Raw genomic sequence first — 19,912 nt, 5'->3', positions numbered from 1 at the left:
CCCAGCACTGTGATATACCTTCCTTCTCCCAGTCCTCTCACCACATGCCAGACTTTGCCTGTTGGCTCTCTGAACTTCTACAGCCTGCATGGGGATTCCCAAAGCTGGAGAGCTTCAGCACTGTACACCACCAGCAATGCAAGCCCCTGTCCCCAGGAGCCCACCGCGGGGCAGAGGGAAGGCAGGGCCCTTCTTCCCAAGATGTGCCTGTAGCAGCACCATTCGCCCTCTCCTCCCCTTATATTTGGACTGTTTCATCCCTTCTTTGAACTTTGATTCTTTAAAAGCAAATAAACAAAACCAAAACTCCAGCCTTTGAATAGGGCTTTAGATTTTCAAGTATGTTGACTGCTGCCAGCTTAGCACTGCACACCCCAAGAAGCACTCTGACCCCAGGGGCTCTTTGGACACTTAGGTACAGACATAACTGTTTGTAAGCTTGGAGTTGTGGAATTACATTTTTCCTCAGAGTTACTGGCAAATAAAGTATCAAAAAATTAAATGCAGAAGTAACTTTCAGCGGCTTGGTTTTTTTTTGTCTCAGAAATTTGATACGTTTAATTTCTAATTTTCATTACCTCCTTTACTTGTAAAGCCACTCCTGCTGTTTACCTCCACAACATATCCAGTGTGGGTGTGCAGCAATTATGAGTAGCCTCTAGAACATATTTCCAACAGTTAAGGTAACGTAGATGATTAGGAAACAAGCTCATGAAGTCTGGCAAAGACAATGCTAAGTCCTGTGCCTTCCTTTCTGATTCAATGTGAAATACTGCCTCTTATTATGAGAAAGTAATAGATTTTTGACTGCTGTTTCTCACAGCAGTGTCAATTTTGGCCAGAAAACACATTTGCTACACGACACAAACTAAGGAGAAAGGATAAAAGCAAAAAAGGAGCAAAAGGGGAAAGAGAAAGCTATTTCTTTAATCAAGGAGAGCTAGGGATCTGGAAAATAAAAATATACTGTGCTAAAGACCAATGGTATATGATGTATCTAAGGGGGATGATTCTTTTATTCACTTTCTGGATATTCTGCTTCAAGGGAAGTATACCCCCATTATCGTTCTTATCACAAAACTTTCCACAGAAATTAGAATAATATAAGTGAAACACAGCACTGTTACCATACTTGCAAAACTGATACTGAAGAACTCGCCAGGGCCCCTGATATCCTGATTTTGTTTTCTCAGCTGGTACTGCAACTTTTTTGGCTAATGCCCTACGGAAACAACGTTTATACAACTGTATAGGCAGGCTTCTACCTTCCTCAGCTTCCCTTCCCCAAGCCCTTTAGTAAGTTGGAAACTGGTTGGCCCATTTCAACCAAATTCAGACAAGAGAGGGTAATCTCCCTTGCTGTGTCCAAACCTCAGAAGTCAGAAGCAGTTCCCAGCTCCGTACATGCCCTGCAACCTCATCCACTCCCATTTTACGCTAGCAGAGACAGAATAAATCAATGGTTCAGACATATTATTTTTTTTCTGCCAAATCAGTGACTGTAGAGTTTATTTTTATTACGACTTTTTATTTAGTAATGGCAAAGTTCATTCATTCCTGCTTTTCTCCTTTTTTAATCAAGTCTTCTACATCCCAGGCTAACAATAAACACAATTTAAAAACTGTTAATACACTTCATCACATTGGTCCTAGGGTTATTATTCCACGACATCGCTTTGAGCCAGTAGGCAACTCTCATACTACGTAGTTTTTTCTAGAATCCAGTCTGAATACTCAGCAACTTTTGTGTAGACACCCGGCTGCCTGGAACGAGCACACCCTTCGCCCCAGCTGGTGATGCCCACCAGATACCACACTTCCTCGTGCCTGCATGACAGCGGCCCTCCTGAATCTCCCTGTGTCACAGGAGAAAAAGACAGAGCACGCAAGGAAGAGGTCTCGTCAGTATTTCTCTCTCAAAGAAAGCCTTGATTAAAATCAGCATCATTCAGTGTTAACACCAGCATAACTGCCTAGATTTCAATCATTTTCACTTAAGGCTAATTAACCGAGTACCGAAGCAGGTTTTCTGGTTTTCTAGTAAATTTTTCTAAATATTTGCTAAGTATTTGAAAGTATTTCTAAATACTTTCCAGTCACTGCAAACAATTTCCATTACTCATGAAGGTTCAAAACTATGGGGTTTTGGGGGTTTGGTGTTTTTGTTTGTTTGTTTTTTAATTTATCTACATACACTGATTTAAAACCTGCTGAAGATTACATGTGCAAGTGAGAAAAACAGTAAATTTGCCAATGTTTTCCCTTATGACCCTCGTTTTAGTATGCAAACCTCAGTACTCTTCATGGCTTATCTTGTTTGAGTGACTCTGTCCCCCCCTCAGGATAAAACACCTCTCTGTTTTCTTTTCCTATTCCTAACTGATCTTTCTCAACATAAGGTTCTTTAGTGTAGCTGTTATGAGTGGTTAAGACAACAGCAAGCGTGTTATTTCTATAAAACAGCATCTCCACATTCTGGTACACTGTATCAGATAAAGAAAGCTTAATTGGCATAGAGGAAAAATTACTTCCCAGCTCCAAGTATTTTTATTCTTAATTACTCAATAGCAATCATAGTAACAGTAACATTTTAATGTAAAAATGTTAACTGTTAAATGCCTAAAGTCAAAATACTGTATTTGGTAGAGAATTTAATCTTACTAATCAGACTATTTGCTTCTTGCATAAATTAACTCCAAATATTTAAATTAATAGAAGTACATGAGTTTACACTCGCGCAGACAATTTGGCTCTCTGAACTCATGCTGTTGTGACATTTTCAATTCTAATAATGAAGTCTTGTTAGGTTGTCTTTAGCCTTCCATTCCCCATGCATCTTAATAGCATTGCTAGCACCCTCCCTTCTGGTTTATACACAGTGGGTGCTTTAAAATAAGCTTTCATGCACTGTATTTCACGTCAAGAAATAAAAACATCAGAAGGGAAATCTGCTTTCATTGGAGAAATGCTTTGACATACTATACTTGCTCTCTGGGTTTCTGATACTCCGAAGGAATACTGTTTTATTCCCTAAATGGATGAGATATATATATACCCACACTCAGAGTTTCTTATCCATGGAAACTATCCCTAAAGATTTCAACATCACATAAGAAATATTTTCTACATACCTTGATTTTCAGTGCTTTTGACATGCAAAAGTGACACGTTAATCAACAGCTCTATTGATAACTGTATCTTTCTAATGGCAATCGAAAGACAGTTACAGTATTCAATTATATATTTGAACAAATGGTTGGAATACATGACCAGATACTACTTCTTTCCATTACCTTACAAGCATCCCTTCCACCTTCATCATAGCCAGCACAGATCACTTTGTCACCTATTCTGCGCTTCCGATACCTTGCCTGGCATTCCTCTTTTGACATGAGGGGAACAGTAGCCTTCTGAAGAATATCTTGTACACGACCTATGTAATAGGTGGTATGAACAGACAAATATTTGCTTCTAGCAAAATAAAAGTTAAAATTAAACTCTAGAAATCCTCATACAGTGATATTACAAAGTTGGAGGCCACTGCTTTTAGACTGTTGTTAGATGTTCACGACACTGATTTTCTATTTCTTTGTGTTAGTAATCAATGTGAATTTCTGCTAATTTGAATGGTTTTGTAATGACATTTTATGTCTCATGACTGGGCAAGCTTCAAAACTCCCTTGTAATTTGCAATGAGTCCTCGTACGAGTACAGCTTTCAGGACATTGGCCCTTCGAACCTGTCCTCCCATTAAGAGCATTGATTTGTGTTATTAACAATTATTTCTTAGTAATGTCTTACAATTGGTTTGGAAACTCCCAGTTGCCAAATCTGAACTGCTCCGTGCCCTAGTACTTTATAAGATGGAGAAATTTGCACATAGAGTAAATAAGAGAACTTGAGAGCAGCTTTTTCTTAGAAATTAACAGAAGAAATTGGCTGACACAATATCTGCCTAAATTTGTTAGATTTCACATTGAACTCTAACTTTCAAAAAGGAAGTTGTATAATGGAAAGGACACTGTTTAAATAGGTGTGCATATGTATACATGCACACAAATGTTACACATATAAATATATAAATAAATACATGTAAAACCAGACTTCGATAACTAACAGCTATTTGGCCTACCTCCATATGAAATCAGATGTGTTCAAATATCAACTACTATCAAAACACAGAAGTCATTGGCATTGTTTATAATCAACCTTCAGAATCATGAAAGCAATGTACTTCAGTTTCAGATTTCTAAAGTCATATGAATATAATAATGTAAAAATATCATAAGTTATGTGTGGACTCAAAACCTCACAGTTCAGTGATAAGTCTATTAGCTTTTTTCAGCTGGAAGCATGAAAAGGAGTGTGCATTCTGGATATATACTGGATTTTGCCAGTAGATTAAGCTAGAATCCAAGGAAAAGTATTTGAGGGCTGTACAGTATATATTTGAAGTCGCAGTTTACATTTTCAAATCCTGAATATATCAATTTATAAAATCTAATTTTTGTGTCAGAGCATGGAGTTATTAAAAGATAATTTCATACATCTTTCATGTATGTTTTATGATGTCTTAATAGAATTAGATTCTAACTGAGAGTTATATTACAGTGCTGGCCAGATAGCAATAACGGTAGCCAAGAAAATAGTAGAATTTTTTTTAAAAAAAGAAGGGCATTTTGGGCTTTTCTTAAATAAAAAGGGATGGGTGGGTTCTTTTAACCACACGAATTTTGCAAAGACAAGAACTCACTGTTAAAATTTATCTATACCTTTTTCTTTTCTGTAACCCCATCCAATTACCCAACAGTCGGTATAAAATATGTTAGCGTCTTCTTTTGTTGGCAGGCAAATAGGTAGTTGAAGATCTAAAATATGATTAAAAATATTAGTTTGACCAGCAGAGACAACTGCAACAGTAAGCTTTGGTAGGCACCTACACGACCCCTGTTGATAGCCTCCATGTTATGCTTTGTTCCTTACACTATACATTGTTCCAGTCACATAAGTAAAAGCCACCCATTTTCTTTTCAAAGCCAAAAGAATAAGATTCTCCTCAAACCCCAGTAACTGCATATTAAAGGAAGCCAGCCCAGGTGTCATGCACTGCCATACCAACGCAAGCCCTGTGTCATCCTGCACATTTTCAGAATTCCTCTGAAATACACTACATACCAGTAAAATTCATAGGCTTATCAAGTTTCATTAAAGCAATGTCATATCCAGTCTGTGCGTATTTATACTGAGGGTGAATAATAATCTCTTCCACTTTGAAGAAGGGCGTATCCTCATTTATTTCTGATTGTTTTAAAATACCAGCATAAACACGCCAAATGTTGGGATTCTCAAGACTGAGGGAAAAAGACAAACAGTCAGTCTGCGGCAAAAGATTTGCACTGATTTAGAGTTTTTGTGCAGATGTCGACATCTTCTGTTATTCCTGAGTGTACAGTGACCAGCACTGGGGTCATTCTTTCCATTTTTTTTATTTTCACACTCTCAAAACTCAAAAAAAAGGTTCATTTTGTCCATTCCCTCCACTTCTTCTTTCTGTTCCTCTCCCTATTCCTATTTTCATCCCCGCATCAGTTTTCTCTCTCCTTTATCTTCAGACTGTCATTGTCCTGGCCCTTCTTCATCCTCCTTCCCCTTCTGCCTTCTTTTATTTTCGTTTTTTCTCTTATCTTCTTTTTTTTTTAAAGTTTTTTTTTTAATTTTTTATTTTCAGGGGCCTAATGCAAACCCTGAAGTAGTAAATGAGATTCCTTCCATTCATTACAACACAACAGCTTTTCTAGTAATGAAAGTAGGATTGGGAATATAAATCCAAGCAGAGTCTATTCTGGCACCAATTTGTGAGGAAAATGACACTAGCCATGTAAATATAGATTAGAAAGTGTAATATCATAGCCCTATATGAAAAGTTCCAGTTAATCTTTATGATTTCAACTTTACTCAAAGTTTAGGGCATATTTCATATTCTACCATTAAGGCAACGTAGAAGTTTTGGTACATGCAGCAAAGAGTCAAAACTTGCATTAATTAACAAAGCTTTATTATTATTATTTTGTAAGCATATCTTCTCCCTTTGCCTTTTATATTACTGGTAACTTCTACACTGGATAAGGGGTAGAGAATGGTATTTTTTATATAGGGTTTTTAAGAGAGTTTAACCACTTTATAAAAGTTTGCCACTGAAGGCAAAATATTGGCAGTATTATTCCATGTGAAAACAATCTCACAAACACCGCATGAGTAATAAAGCCTCATTTTGATTCACATTGCTGGGTCAACATCCTCTTTGATGCATTTCATCTGTTACCTGTCCCTTTTCTCCCAGACTGCATTATAGCCTTACACTTTTCACTCTGTAAATGACAGGATAACCTGCTTTACAGGTGATAACAATCTAAGAAAGGAAATTAAACACCTGCCTGACAATTAAATCAGCTCCTCAAGTAATTTCATAACCCAAATCTGATGGCAATTTGATTAACAATGCAGACTATTTGTCTCAGTGCACATTAGCAATGTCTTAGGTATTCACTGCTTTAAAATTTGCTCTTACAGCTGAAATCTGCTTTAAAAATAGGGTATTAATTGACTGATTGATAGAATTTGGGAAAAAAGCTGTTAAAGGAAAACCAGGAAAATTGGGATCTGTGTGTTTCATGTAATGCAGAGACAGGTAGCTCAGGTACCAGAAAGCAGCCTAATTGGACCCCAACAGAGATTTGCTTTGTGTCCTGGTCAAATAAGTTGTCTTGCTGAGCACCCTGCTGCTGAAGCTATCAGATTAGTACCATTTCTTAAGTGCCGTGGAGAAAGCTCTGAGAAAAGTCATTTGAAGTTTATGAAATGGAGTAACCTAACAACAGATTTTTCCTAGATAGATGATGAAGTATTACAGTAAGAAGAGGCTTGTATCGCATGAGAATATCTAACTTTCTGTAGGCATCTGGTGTTTGCTTTAGAATTTCATCTTCTAGATGCATTAAAATAATTTAGCATCAGTAGCACAATACTATGTTACAAACGGACAAAGTATGGAGTTCCGTTTAAGTTAAGGATATGAATAGTCTACCTTAGAAGTTCACCTTTTGATTACACTGAAACAGTTTATTTTATTCTAGTCCTCATTTTTATTTTTCTGAAAGGTAGGTCTCAACTTATCTAACACGCTGGATGAAATTTTGGGGTTTATTTGTACAGTTACATTTAGGCCTCACCTCATGACGCAGTGAGCAGCTGTAAGAATCCACCGGTTGCTGATGATAGAGCCCCCGCAGAGGTGTCTCTGACGAGACAACTTCACATGCAAGCTGACTTGCCATGGCCATTCACCAGGGGAAGCATCTGTCCCTCCAACGATCCTAATAGTTCTTGCAGAATGCTGCATACACACTACAGAAATAATTTTAAATTGTGCTTAAAGATAATTTGCACTCAACAATGAAAAATTAAGATGATAGTACTGCTGATCCCTGAATAGGGACCCACCTGTTGCAAAAAAAAAAAAAGGTGATACATGATGCATTCTAATCCCTTTATGATTTATGGTCATAAAGTTTATTAAAAACCAAGCTCACAGTGCTACTGTTGGTGTTTATAACCTGCAGACCCAGCCGACTTCACTTTTCCTGAACAGTTTAACTTCACACAGCGTCCCACTGGGACAATGCAACCAATTAAAAAAATAAAAAACAACTAAAAACCAAAACCAAAAAACATGGAGGTTTTCGCTTCCTGTACCGAAATCAGTTAAGTATCGTCCCTTTTACATGAAAAAAGTTTTACTTACCAGTACTGGCTTTTTTTTTACACAATCTCAGGGAGTATCCAGAGATCCTTCCTGGCCCATGTACTATTTCCACTGGGGATCCATTCGAGGACATTCTTAGGTGACACTCACACTTTCTGCCAATGAATCAATGCAAAGATTCAGTTTGTACATTTTTTATGCAGAACACATACAATACCCCCTCACCAAGTCTGCAAAGTGATTATTCCAGCAGTCTTTGAACTGTTTAAAAAATATATCTCACCTTTCCTCATTGCATGAATCTTGGAGGGGAAAGTAGGTAAAAAATTGGCAGCGGATCACATCCGTGCAAACCTGCTGACAGGCTCTGTGTCCTTTAGTATAAGTGACATTGAGTTCGTCTCCCAAAAAATTCATATGCATGTAAGTGCGAGAATTGCAGGCTGTAAGAATGAGTGCATTCCAAGTATCAGAAAGTCTATTAACTTGATCAATTCAAAATTAGTATTTTTATTATAATTTATTCTTTACCAGGAAAAGATCTTCTGCAATTTAAGAGACCAAAGCCTGATACAGCATTTTCTCGTGACGTAAGTGCCTCTGGTATCCCACTTGTTGATGTCTTCAGAAGGCAAATATTTCTAAAATGAAAATTTTTTACAATAACGAAATGTGTTCTCACATTCTAAAATCAATTGTTAAGGTACTGGTAAGGGAAGTTTCATTCTTAAATGTGTTTCTTCTCTCAAGTCTCTATCATTACAATTATTTCATATGAAAATACATTCATTAAGTTCACCTGTTCACACCAAATTGAGAGAGCTTTTGTAGTTCTGTGAAATGGCATATGACTGTACTACTAAAAGTTGTACAGTATTTAGATATACATAGAAGAAGTTACTTTAGCAGATATATAACATCTCAGCTTTGCTTCTCCCTGAAATTCCTTTGAAACTTAATTCTTCTGTTTTGTGTGGAATGTAGATTTTTAACTATTCTCACTACTAAGTATGAAAGAAGGAAGCTCAATAGCAATATTTTTAAACCTGTTACCTTTATCGAAAATCTTTTCAAGTAAATAACTTAATACTGCTAATAAACCAGATTACTCTTTTGATAATTTCATAAAGTTCAGCTTTAAGTCATTGAAGCAATCTGGAGGCTTACTGTCTCTTTGATGTATGTAACTCCCTTCAGATTAACACCAGATAGGCAGCAGCAAAACCCCTGACTGCACTGTAGGACAGATGAAATGCCCACAGGAAATTATAAACATACAAATACAAACATAAAAAGCTGTGCTTTACTGAAAATAACCTTTTAAAAATTTCCTTAAGTGTAAGAAAATAGTGATGAAAAAAAGACTGTGTGCTTTTAAAAAAAAAAAATAATAATCTACTTCGAGAATTCTAGTTGTCATATTCACCTTTCAGATTCTATTTGCCATTCCCTGGTAAAGAATGTAAAGAACAAACACTTTGGAAAATATGTACAAATAGTTTGGCAGACGGAGACATCAGGAGTGAAAAAAGTTGTAATATTCATTCCTGAAAATTCTTGATCTTCAAAAATGTCCATTTGACAATCTGTACAAAACAAGAACAGAATATCAAAATTCCAAAGAATTTATTATGCCATCAGAATATCAAGGTTTACATTTTATTCATTTCTATCCTTATTTCCATTTTCTTTCCTTTGTGACTGGAAAGCTGGAAAGATAACAACATTTTAACAAAAAACATTTTCTCAAGAACATTTTTCAGTGTGTAAACTAATGGAGCGGACTACTGAGCAGATATAAGGTTCATATAAAGAAGAGGAGAAATGACATGTTAGAATACAGATTTGTTAATCTAATAGGGAAGGCTTTAAATCAGGAACAGTGGAGATCAGCACACAAATCCACAGTTAGGAATAAATCATGGTAATCTAGGCAAACCCTAAAATAATTAAGGGAATGGGTATATCTAAGAGGATCATTGGAAGACTAGAAGAAAAATAACAGGAGTATTCTCTTGACACTTTATGAAATGCTATTTGAAAAGTAGGCAGAATAAGCAAGAGTAATGTACAGGCTGCCCTCTGACATGACCAAAATAACATAACAGAGGCTTGGCAGAATAATTCACACAACCAGACTATGGATATGTAAGTTACAGGAAGTACTATTATGTTTAGAAAGCAAAGAACAAGTTGCCTTCTCCAAAGATATACTTGAAGTCCTAGTTAAAATCCCAGTGCAACAATAAAATAGTTAAAAAGGAAGCACCAGCATGGAGGATGTTTCTTGAAACTATCAAGCTATAAAGACAGTAAAACCAGTGAAATGATCCAAAACACTGGATTTGGTGGCAGCAGAGAACTTCAGCTGTTGAGAAAGTATAGTAGCCAAGTTGACACTACCCAATGAGTTATAGAAACATACTGGGAACATCTTACTACAGAAAGGGAAAAACAGTAAAAGGGAGAGGTAGAGCTTAATGTGACTCCTGTTAATTTGATGAGGTTTTCAATAACATAAGCATGAAAGGACAATACAGGACAGTAATTACACAACAAGAACAGAAAAGAAAATCAGGAGATACAAAATAATGGACAATTAACTCTGACAATTAGTAGGTAAGATCCCACGTTAAGGGGAATAGAGTTCAGGAGAATTGACAGTTTCTAAAGAAAATTATATTTAAAGCACAAATGTAGATTTGGAAGTTTAGGGAAGCTTACCCACAATCTCGATCATGTTCAGTGATCTTTTGCTCAATATTCAATGATGTCAAAGAGGATATTTTGCAAAAGGAAGAAATACAGACAAATTGCTATGGATTTGTAATAGCATGTGTGCATAAGGACAAAATCAGAAAGGCAAAGGCACAAAATGGAAGGCCAGATAGGAAGGAACAAACTCCTAAAAGAAAAATATGCAGTATTATTCAATTAGCATTAAGGAAAGAGCTCAGGTTCTGCTCAGGGGAGAAGGAAAGCTAATGGCAAAGGACAAAAGAAAGGCTTCCCTCCCTGCTTCTTCATGAAAACAAACTGCAGTTAGATGGTCAACACTGTCAGCGTTACTGAGCAGAGTGAAGAGGGCACAGTAGAACAGGAAACAGCAATCCCATAATGTTGATAATTTCAGTGGTCTTAGAATCTAACTGAAACAATCTTAAAGTTTCTTGGTACAATTTAGCTTTTGTTGTTTACAGAGGGTTGCGTGATTCCAAAAGCTTTGAAAGGGCAGGTATCTATTTGTAGAATTATGACACTGGAACATATACAAGGTAGGACTAGTCAGCCTAAAGACAGACAAAAAACTAGAACAAATATTCAGATAAACCCATTTCAGATATTTACAACACAGCAAGGCAGAAGGTGGTATTGAGATTTTATGACTACATTTGACAAATCTCTGTCTGGACCGGTATAGCTGATCTGTCTTGGATTAGGACAGATGACCTCCTTAGATCACCACTTGATCCAATAGTACTGTCTAAGCTTCTATGATCACATATTTAGTTTCTTCTCTCTCTCTCCTCTTGCCTTTCTTGCAAGACACAGAAAGCAAGGAAATACAGGTAGGAACAAAGTTGATCTTCACGTGCTTTCAGAAATTCTGATTTAATTTGTGATGGATCATTACTGTCATGTCATCACTGTCATAAACCATAAATGTCTTTGAGAAAGTCTCAAATGGCTTTTCTTTTTCTTAACTTAAAATCACATTGTGTGCACATATGCTACAGTCCCCCAATTCTTCTCAAAGTCTGTGGGCAGGACCCTCCCCTAAGTACTGTGATTTTTCTTCTGATCATGAATACGTGATTTACTGGTATATCTTAATGCAAGGGTTTGGGGAAAAAAATTTCTTTCCTCCATTCTCTCTCATACACATAGTGAAGGAATAGCTACATTGTTTTCTTCTCTTTACAAAACTTTTTCTTCCTTTTTTTTATTCTTCGCATTTAATTTTCCTTAAGTGTCTTCATTGTAAAGGTAAGAACAAAACTACTTTTTCAATACTTTCCAAGGATTATTCCTACAGTAGGACTAGCAGAGTCTGAAGAAAACATATCGATATAGAAAAAAAGATGCAGAGCCTCCACAAAATGTGAATTCTGTGGGAAAAGTAGACTATGAGCTGTGAGCTCAAAGAAGGCTATACGGAAGCAGAAGAATGTCATCACTTTTAAGACGAGAAATTAGACAGTTAGACAAGATGGAGGTAGACTTAAAAAAAGAAAAACAAAAAAAAAAGTGAAAGACATTTCAACTGTTTGATCTTGCACTTGAGAGTTTTGCCTGAGTACTCATTGCAGTAACAACACAGCCACTGCTTTCATCACAAATCACCCACAAAACACAGAATACATCCCTTCGTATTAGCCAGTTGTATTAGAAAGCTGCATGTCTTCAGTAAAAATTTCTAAGTGCATACACTGCATACAAAGAGAATTTAGAAAGCTTTATATTCCTCCTGATCTTTGACTTCGATGGGATCTTATCTTTCATTTTTGTATCCATGGTACAAAGATAACATGCAATTTCATCAAGCTAATCTTATGAAAGAATTCTTTAGATCTTCAAAGCAGGCAACTGCTTTTGTAAGACGAATGATAAAATGGAAAAATTAAAAAGATCTGAACCTCCTTTGTGCCTGAGCATGCTAACTATATTTGCAAGGATAAGTTTATATTAGATTTTACATAATGAAGCATTCATACATGTCAGAGATAGACTGCACATTATCATCCATAACCCTTAAAACTAAACTGAATCAGATATTTTAAATAGTTACCTGTTTCAGAAAGCTGGCATGGCTTTAAAGAGAATCCAGACACAACTTCATTGAGCACCTTTATGGTGGTTGGAGTTCCTACACTGGTATGTTTCAAGAAGCATTTTTTACTGGGTAACAAAGAATAAAGAAAGTGGTAAGACAACAGGTCATCAACCTTGGTCTACGCCATCCTCCTGGCCCCTCAATTCCTCCCACGTGCATGTTTTGGCCAGAGGCCAGAGCAACCTCCAATCTCCAGAACAATCTTCAAAAGAGGAACAGAGCTACCTGAGCAATGTTTAACTTGTAAAATTGATCAGATTAACAGCTCAGAAATAGGCCTGATAAAAATGAAAGAATTTCTCTGGCTGCTCTGATGATGCTATTTTCAGAGCAATAAGCGAGCAAGATTTAACAGAGCAATAATGATGCAGACCTACCAATATAATCTGCATTTCAGTATCTCCAGAGGATTTTAATTCTTTCAGCACTGTGATAGTTAAGTTTATCTTTCTCACCAATGGACAAATGAAAGCTAATTTACTACAGACGTTTTCCTATCTGTAAGTTTGAATAAAAATAGCAAGCACAAGATGTCAATGAAAAATTATTTCCTTGAATAGCTTCTCATACCTTAGACTTCTCTGGGATTTACTCTACTAAAGCACAGTGCTGTCCAAGGAAAGAGATCAAACCTGTATTTACCGAAAGCTTGCATTGTGAAATGTTTCTGAGGCATATGTAAAGAAATGACAATGGTTGTCATTGGTACATCTTTTTTGACACTGTTGATAGCTGTCAGCCATAGCAACATCATGAATTTTCCCAACCATATCCAGTCCTATGTGGATGTCTTGGCTGCAAGCTGTGAAACAAGAGAGACCAAGTTCTGGAAACATGCTTCTATTCTTTTCCCCACCCTGCACCCCAAACTGCCCAAAAGATAGCAGTTTGTAAGCCACCGCCCTCATAATCCAGATTCCACATCCCATGCTCACTTCAATTACATCATATTTCATACATTCTTCTAGTAACAAAATCGGACGTTTAGGTATAGTATAATACCACATGACAAAGGAAAAAACAGGCAGATTTTGACAGCGCCTCTGCCTACATGAGAGAGGAGCTCTAACCACTACGGCTGAGACCATGATGACACTAATCAGAGTAAGAACTCAGGATTAATACTGGAAAGTACTTTCCCATTTCCAAATTATAAAGCCATTTAAAAGGCAAATTCTGTCCTCATAAGCAACAGACACCTCCCATTTGAGTCAGAAGATTTAATTTACACTCCACAGATGGAAAATTGGGACTGTGGGGTTTGAAATAGCTTCCCCCCATGCAGGATGCAGGTCTTGCCTCATAGTAAGGTCTCTTCACAGAACAACCAACTATTGGTGGGGTTTTTAAATATATATGGCTAGATTTTCATTTTACTGACATTAGTCTGATTCTAGAGTAACCCCAGTGATATCAATTAGTCTATGTAGCATAAAGAATAACATCCCACTGACTCAGATATATAAATGCAACAGGATATTGGCAGTAAAGGGCTTTTAAAAGTCCTGACTGCTCTGAAAGACAAGTGGCAAGCAAAAGCAAGTACAACTGATTTGTCAGTAGCTTCAATGGTGAACTTGCATAAAGTAAGACCCATTTAGCTCTGGCATATTGAGGTGCTATACCAATAAAACTAAAAAATTAGCCTGACATGCATAAGACACTATTTGGCCTTAGAGTCAGGATGGCCTTAGGTGAATAAATATATTCTTCCTTATTCTGTTTTTCTGCAGTGCCATGCTACATTTAAAGCTGATCTCTTCTTAATGACATCATTATGACGATACAAGTTTAAAACATACTTAAAACACATTTGATAGGCTTTAACTATGCCTGCTGATAACTCACAGTATGGCATGCTGACGCTAAGACTCTGTGCATAGCACACATACACTAAAAGATGGAGCTGCTAATAAATTATTGCACAGAATCATGAAGGTAGCAACATCATTTTGTCACCTTGCACTTCTGCTTTGCTGGGCATCTGCTCTACAAAGTATTAAATCAGGGTCACACATGCTGCATGAGCAGCTTGCTGGAGTGGAATTGTAGCAGTAAATTAATCTTTAGAACTGCAGCTACCAGTTAAAAGCAAGTGCTCCCAATCTGACTCTAGCAAATGAAACAGTGACAGCAGGAGCGTAACTTCCCTGTTATCTCATCTGGAGAGCCTTGGTGGCGGATAGTTGGGGCTGAAGGGTGAAGATTTTGTAAGCTGTGTTTGAAAACGATCTGGCAAAGAACATACAAAACCTTGCTTGGCTGCTTCCCTGATGCTATTCCTGTTTTCAACATGCTAATTTTCTAACATCTGCTACATGATACAGAGCATAAAATGCATACAAGTGAATAACCGTATCTTACCACTAATTTGGATGTTACACTGTTTTAAGGAATGTCCAGAGATAGCTCCTTCCATATCCACTTTTGGCAGCATTTCTGTATCACTGTCTTTTAAGTAGCAGGAAAACCTGTGTTTTGAAATGCAGCAATTCACAGCTTTTGCAGTACAAAACAGACTTTCATAACTGTTTCTCAGGTGAAATGCAGGCTGTCCAATATGCCTCAACACCACAATTGAGAAAACAAGTGCAGTTTGGATAAAGATAGGTAGAGCTCTATCTGCTTTGTTGGCACTGGTGGCAGATGAGATTACTCAGTGTATGTGGGAGCTCCAAGAGGCCTCATTAAAGCGAGAAGCAGAACCCAGGGTTTGGAGGGCAGAAACGCACTGAGCATAGAGAGGGAAGACAACATCATCCTCTCAGGATGCTGAAGTCCTGCACTGTGAGAAAAATATGCTGAAGAGCATGTTTTAGGGTGAAAGTGAGGGACAGTAAAGGGAACCATTGGAGATGTGAAATTTTTCACATTGTCCCTCAACAGACAAAACTGTGCTTGGCCACATTGGACACCTTTAAGATTCGGCTGGACAGGGTTCTGGGCCATCGTGTCTAGATTGTGCTCTTCCTAGAGAGGTTGGACTAGATGATCCCTGAGGTCCTTTCCAATCTGTGATTCTGTGATTTAGATCACCAGTCTTAAAGATACATGACATTGTCTTCTATGGCAACCCTGTAGCTTTAGCCGTGTGCCTATGTTCTGTCAAAATGTTACCAAGTTCCTAAAATTATCACAGGAGACCAGCAAAAGCCACATGAACATTTTACCTGTTTGCAGGATCTTTAGTCCATGCTTCTGGCAAATAGGTGAAGAGCAGACAGGTAGGATGGTAAGTACACACTACTTGGCAGTAATTGGCACTTGGTGTAAAAAACGTAGCGATGTCTCCTCCTTGGAAGTATGTATTTTCATAGAACTGAGTCATACATTCTGATACAGAATAACAAAATGCATAAATTATTAGAGATGGGAGCACGCACAGTTCACTGGGAGAGGGTGAAGCCACTGCTCCTCTTTGTCATTGACCTTGCTTTATTAAGACAGCCCTTTAGCGGGGCGGGGGGGGATGAATGGCACAGTTCCTCCGAGACTCTTGTCTTTGCTCTCCAGTAGAAATAAAACTCTCTGTGGCATCTCCCCCCATTCCCTGACTCATACCCCATGCAGAAGCAGGGCAGCTTGAACCGAGGTGGAAGCCCAAGCAGCAGGGTGGGCCACAAGGCAGATCTGCATGCAGAGAGGGAAAGGACCTTCTCATGGCAGTTCTCAGGAGCAGCAGGAGCATCTTCCGAGAGACTAGTATGGAGCACCATTAAAGGAAAAACCAGGAGAAGAAAGTGCAGACACCAAAAAGAGTTAGAAAGTTGTATGTGAAGGCAGTCCTATTTTGTTTAAGGATACTCTGAGGACAGAGTCGCAGGTGGTGCCACTGTGCGCTTCAACAGCTCACGGTGTTTTACAAACCTTCTGCTACCTCACACTCCACCTTGAACCCCCTCTGACTTGCTTTACAATGATGAAAATACTGTTACGGGAGTAATGTCTAGGGAACTATATAAAAAAAAAAAATAAATGAGCTCAACTACCGTCTTGCATCTGCAGGAATTACCAACCCCATATTGAAGTCTGTAATGAAACCCACTCACACTGCAGAGCTGTGCAATGAAGATACCTAAGCAGCGACCTGTTCCCATCTTTCAGAATGAAGGCATTTGTAAGATCTCCATCTTAAAACACACAAGAGGGTTGGCTTTGCAGAAAAGCCCACTCTCTTCTTGTATTTTGCCCTCCAAAGAGATAGCAAATCGGCAAATATGTGGATTTTTATCCCTGTAACAACAAAACTGCTTTTTCTTAGCTAAAAGATAAAGAGAACATACTGTATTTTTACAGAATGGGAGGAAATCCAACTGAAAAACATTTTATCTAGCTGCTTAATCTGTTACTATAGAGCTATCGTACTGTATCAAAAGCTATTTAAAATTAAAAGTAATTGAACTATCATATTGGATATTACAGTTTTAAAATATTACAAGTAGATTTTATTTGTTAATGTAATTATAAAATATATTTAGGTAATTCTATGTTTCTTGCACATGAGTGAAATATATAATTTACCCAAAAAAGGGGAAAGTAAGGAATTGCTAGACGTATTTGCAGGATATTCTAATATCTTTTAAATGTTAATTACTTCTTAATACAAAATCTGTACTTTATAGACAGCCAAATTTTCTGGTATATATACTTTCAAGATCTTTCTCTAAAAATTGGTACTTATTATTCTCAGTAGAGTTTCTCGGCCCAGCTTTGTCATTAACAGAAAAGCATTTTCTATTACTTAGAATATTCTCAGCAAATTCTAAAAAGCCAAAGGAAAAGAATGTTACAATTATTCGCTGTATCAGATATTTTCTTTCTTATTTACCTTCTTTTAGTGTAAATTCACACACACAAAAAGTTTTTTATGCTGTAAAACTATGTACCATATAAAACTATGCCAGTTTTGAATACTTTAATAAAAATATGTTTCCTAGGCCTCAGGAATGTTCCAAGATTTTAGTTTTGCTAACATTTCAATCCATGTAAAACATTACTTTAAATAATACTACATTTATCAAACAGATTTTGCTACAAAGCTGAGTTACCTAACTGTCCTCTGAGAAAACTGTTAATACATTACTGAACGTAAACCGCTGTTAGGTTTTAGTTATAATTTATCGGCACAGGGAACTTCAGGGAAACGCAATGCAATTTTTGTAGTTTGGCTTTCGCTAACTAAACAAGGTAAATCATTAACAGTCTGACATTGAAAAACGTACACTGAAAAGCTAGTAATTGTGTATAAGAGAACTCTAAAAAAAATTTACAATAAAACAATTGGTTCTGGAGTTATTCACACTTAGTCTTTCAAGCATGATGGTACGTAGGTGTTACACAGATACTTTTAAAATCAGTAATTTCACGCAAAGGCAATATGTGAATAAGACTGAAGGTTGGTGGGGTTTGTTTGTTTTTTTTTTTTTAAAAAAGGATGTTGTGTCTGAGGCTCAGCTGCTGGCCCCCAGCGAGGCTGCTGGGCTGAGCAGCTCCTGCACCATGACAGTCAGTCCTGCCTCCTACCCCGCGGGCAGCACCTGGGGAAACGGGAAGAGGCAGCCAGCTTACACCAGCCCTGCCGGACACAGCCTCCAGCAGCCAGCACACATTACTGCAAGCTTTAGAGAGCTCTAATTTGCACTGGGGGGGGAACCAGGTTAGAGCAAAGCCAGCTGAGAAGCACACACAGGCCACCGCTCCTCTTCCTGGACCCACCATCAAGTGCAAAGGGTTCCCTTCCTAAGCTGCTGCTAAAGCTGCTAACCTTGCTGTTGGGTGTAGGACACTGAATGCCACACTGATTTCACGGTTACAAGCTGGATGCAGCCTTGGTCCGATAGAGAAAACTGCCCGTAGCATGGTCCCGTGCATGCTGGGTGAGGTGACAGCATGGGGGGTAGCAGGACAATGTCAGTAAAGCCCCGTTAGAAAGTTCCATGTCAGGCAATAGAGTTATGTGAGTTACCCAAAGTTAAGTGAGTGCAACCCAGCAGAATAAAGAGGGGTCTCTCAGGACCAGGCTACAGTTACTAATCATCTCCCCTTCTAGAAGAGTTGCATTACTCTGTGTGCCTTTCTTAGGAATGATATATTCACTTACCACTGTAAACGGAAGCAAGAAAGATAACGAAATAAAAAGTCTGATAAATCCAAATCATCCTAAAAAACACAAAACCATTTTATAGGATATATTTAATAAAGGGTAATTAGTTTGCTAAAGTATCACAAGGCATATAACTGATTTACACTTCTACTGTTACACCACTAATTCAAAATGACGTTGAGAATTACAAAATTACAGCTGTGATATGCAATTATGGCATACATAAAGTAACATAAAATAACAACAATGGTTTTCCCTTTACTTACGTTTGCAAGAAGCAATAAAGACTATAAGTACTTAGAGAACCTCTGCTTCATTTTACAGCAGAATATTTATTCTTGCTTAGACTGGGAGCAATATTCCATCAAAATGTCATTATTAATCCCGATCCTATCCTGGTAGTTAAGTGGATACAATTATCAACGTACCAAACAAATAACTTGCACTCACTGCTTCTGGTATACTTATATGGATTTTAAACCTTTTTTTTTTTTTCACATGCTACAACTTAAGCTGTGAAAGATTCAAATAAGTTAACCTCACAACGCAACGCATAAATAGATCAACATACACTGTCTTTTTGCTATGAAAACATTTCACTGAATATCAGTTGCAATAATGATGACGTACCTGAACATAGAGTATGTCCGGATGAATGGATAAGGTTTATGGTCTACTGAAAAACAAAATCAACAGTTTATGCTAAATATTGCTGTGCCTGCAATGCTAACTTATCTTTAATATTTACTTTGAATGGGTGCTCTTTCTGTCAATATTGTTACTGACCTTCAGCCACATTGTCAGAGCATAGCCCATCCAGACCACACTGAAACCGATGTCCAGGTTTTACACCAGCTGAGCATCTGCCTCTCAATGATATTTTAAAATAAAAGGCAAGTCCCTGGTTCAGAACAGCCAGAGTATCTGCTACTAGCACAAGGACCTACATAAACAGGGAATGAGATTCATCTCAAGAGTAAATCCTGAGCCAGGGTGGGGGAGAAATCCACGTGAAACCAGTAAAACTAGTGACTCAGACCCAAGTAAATTACACCAATAGGAAACTACTGTAACTGAGAACAGAATCAGCATCTATGTTTTCTTACTATTACACCATTTTCTTGAGGCATGCCCTTGGCAAATAGATACCGCTATATTCTTCAACCATGTATTCTGTGCTCTGTTTTCTTTAACATCTGTTCAAGTTCTTATT

General features: G+C 37.6%; 1 protein-coding gene across 3 annotated transcripts; it reads right to left on the bottom strand.

Annotated features, from left to right (window-relative positions):
* Window positions 1-1,484: 1,484 nt before the first annotated feature.
* LOC142056477 (coagulation factor XI-like) lies at window positions 1,485-19,597 on the bottom strand. Of its 3 annotated transcripts, XM_075091325.1 has the most exons (16): window positions 19,486-19,597; window positions 19,330-19,375; window positions 18,697-18,755; window positions 15,767-15,929; window positions 14,961-15,067; window positions 13,239-13,398; window positions 12,552-12,661; window positions 9,189-9,348; window positions 8,294-8,403; window positions 8,046-8,205; window positions 7,802-7,917; window positions 7,230-7,404; window positions 5,176-5,351; window positions 4,773-4,868; window positions 3,294-3,433; window positions 1,487-1,856 (listed from the first exon to the last, which is right to left on the bottom strand). In XM_075091325.1, the coding sequence occupies exons 2-16, from the start codon at window positions 19,335-19,337 to the stop codon at window positions 1,701-1,703; spliced, it is 1,896 nt and encodes a 631-aa protein (XP_074947426.1). In that variant the 5' UTR covers window positions 19,338-19,375; window positions 19,486-19,597; the 3' UTR covers window positions 1,487-1,700. The 3 variants fall into 3 exon arrangements, 2 of the variants coding, with proteins under 2 accessions (XP_074947426.1, XP_074947425.1); XR_012660359.1 differs by lacking the exons at window positions 5,176-5,351; window positions 19,486-19,597 and having other exon boundaries at window positions 1,485-1,856; window positions 19,330-19,414; XM_075091324.1 differs by lacking the exons at window positions 18,697-18,755; window positions 19,486-19,597 and having other exon boundaries at window positions 19,330-19,388.
* Window positions 19,598-19,912: the final 315 nt, after the last annotated feature.

Source organism: Phalacrocorax aristotelis, chromosome 4, assembly GCF_949628215.1.
Source record: "Phalacrocorax aristotelis chromosome 4, bGulAri2.1, whole genome shotgun sequence".
In the NCBI taxonomy this organism is placed as follows: domain Eukaryota; kingdom Metazoa; phylum Chordata; class Aves; order Suliformes; family Phalacrocoracidae; genus Phalacrocorax; species Phalacrocorax aristotelis.
Note: the sequence above shows the minus strand (reverse complement) of the source record. Positions and strands in the feature narration are given on the sequence as shown.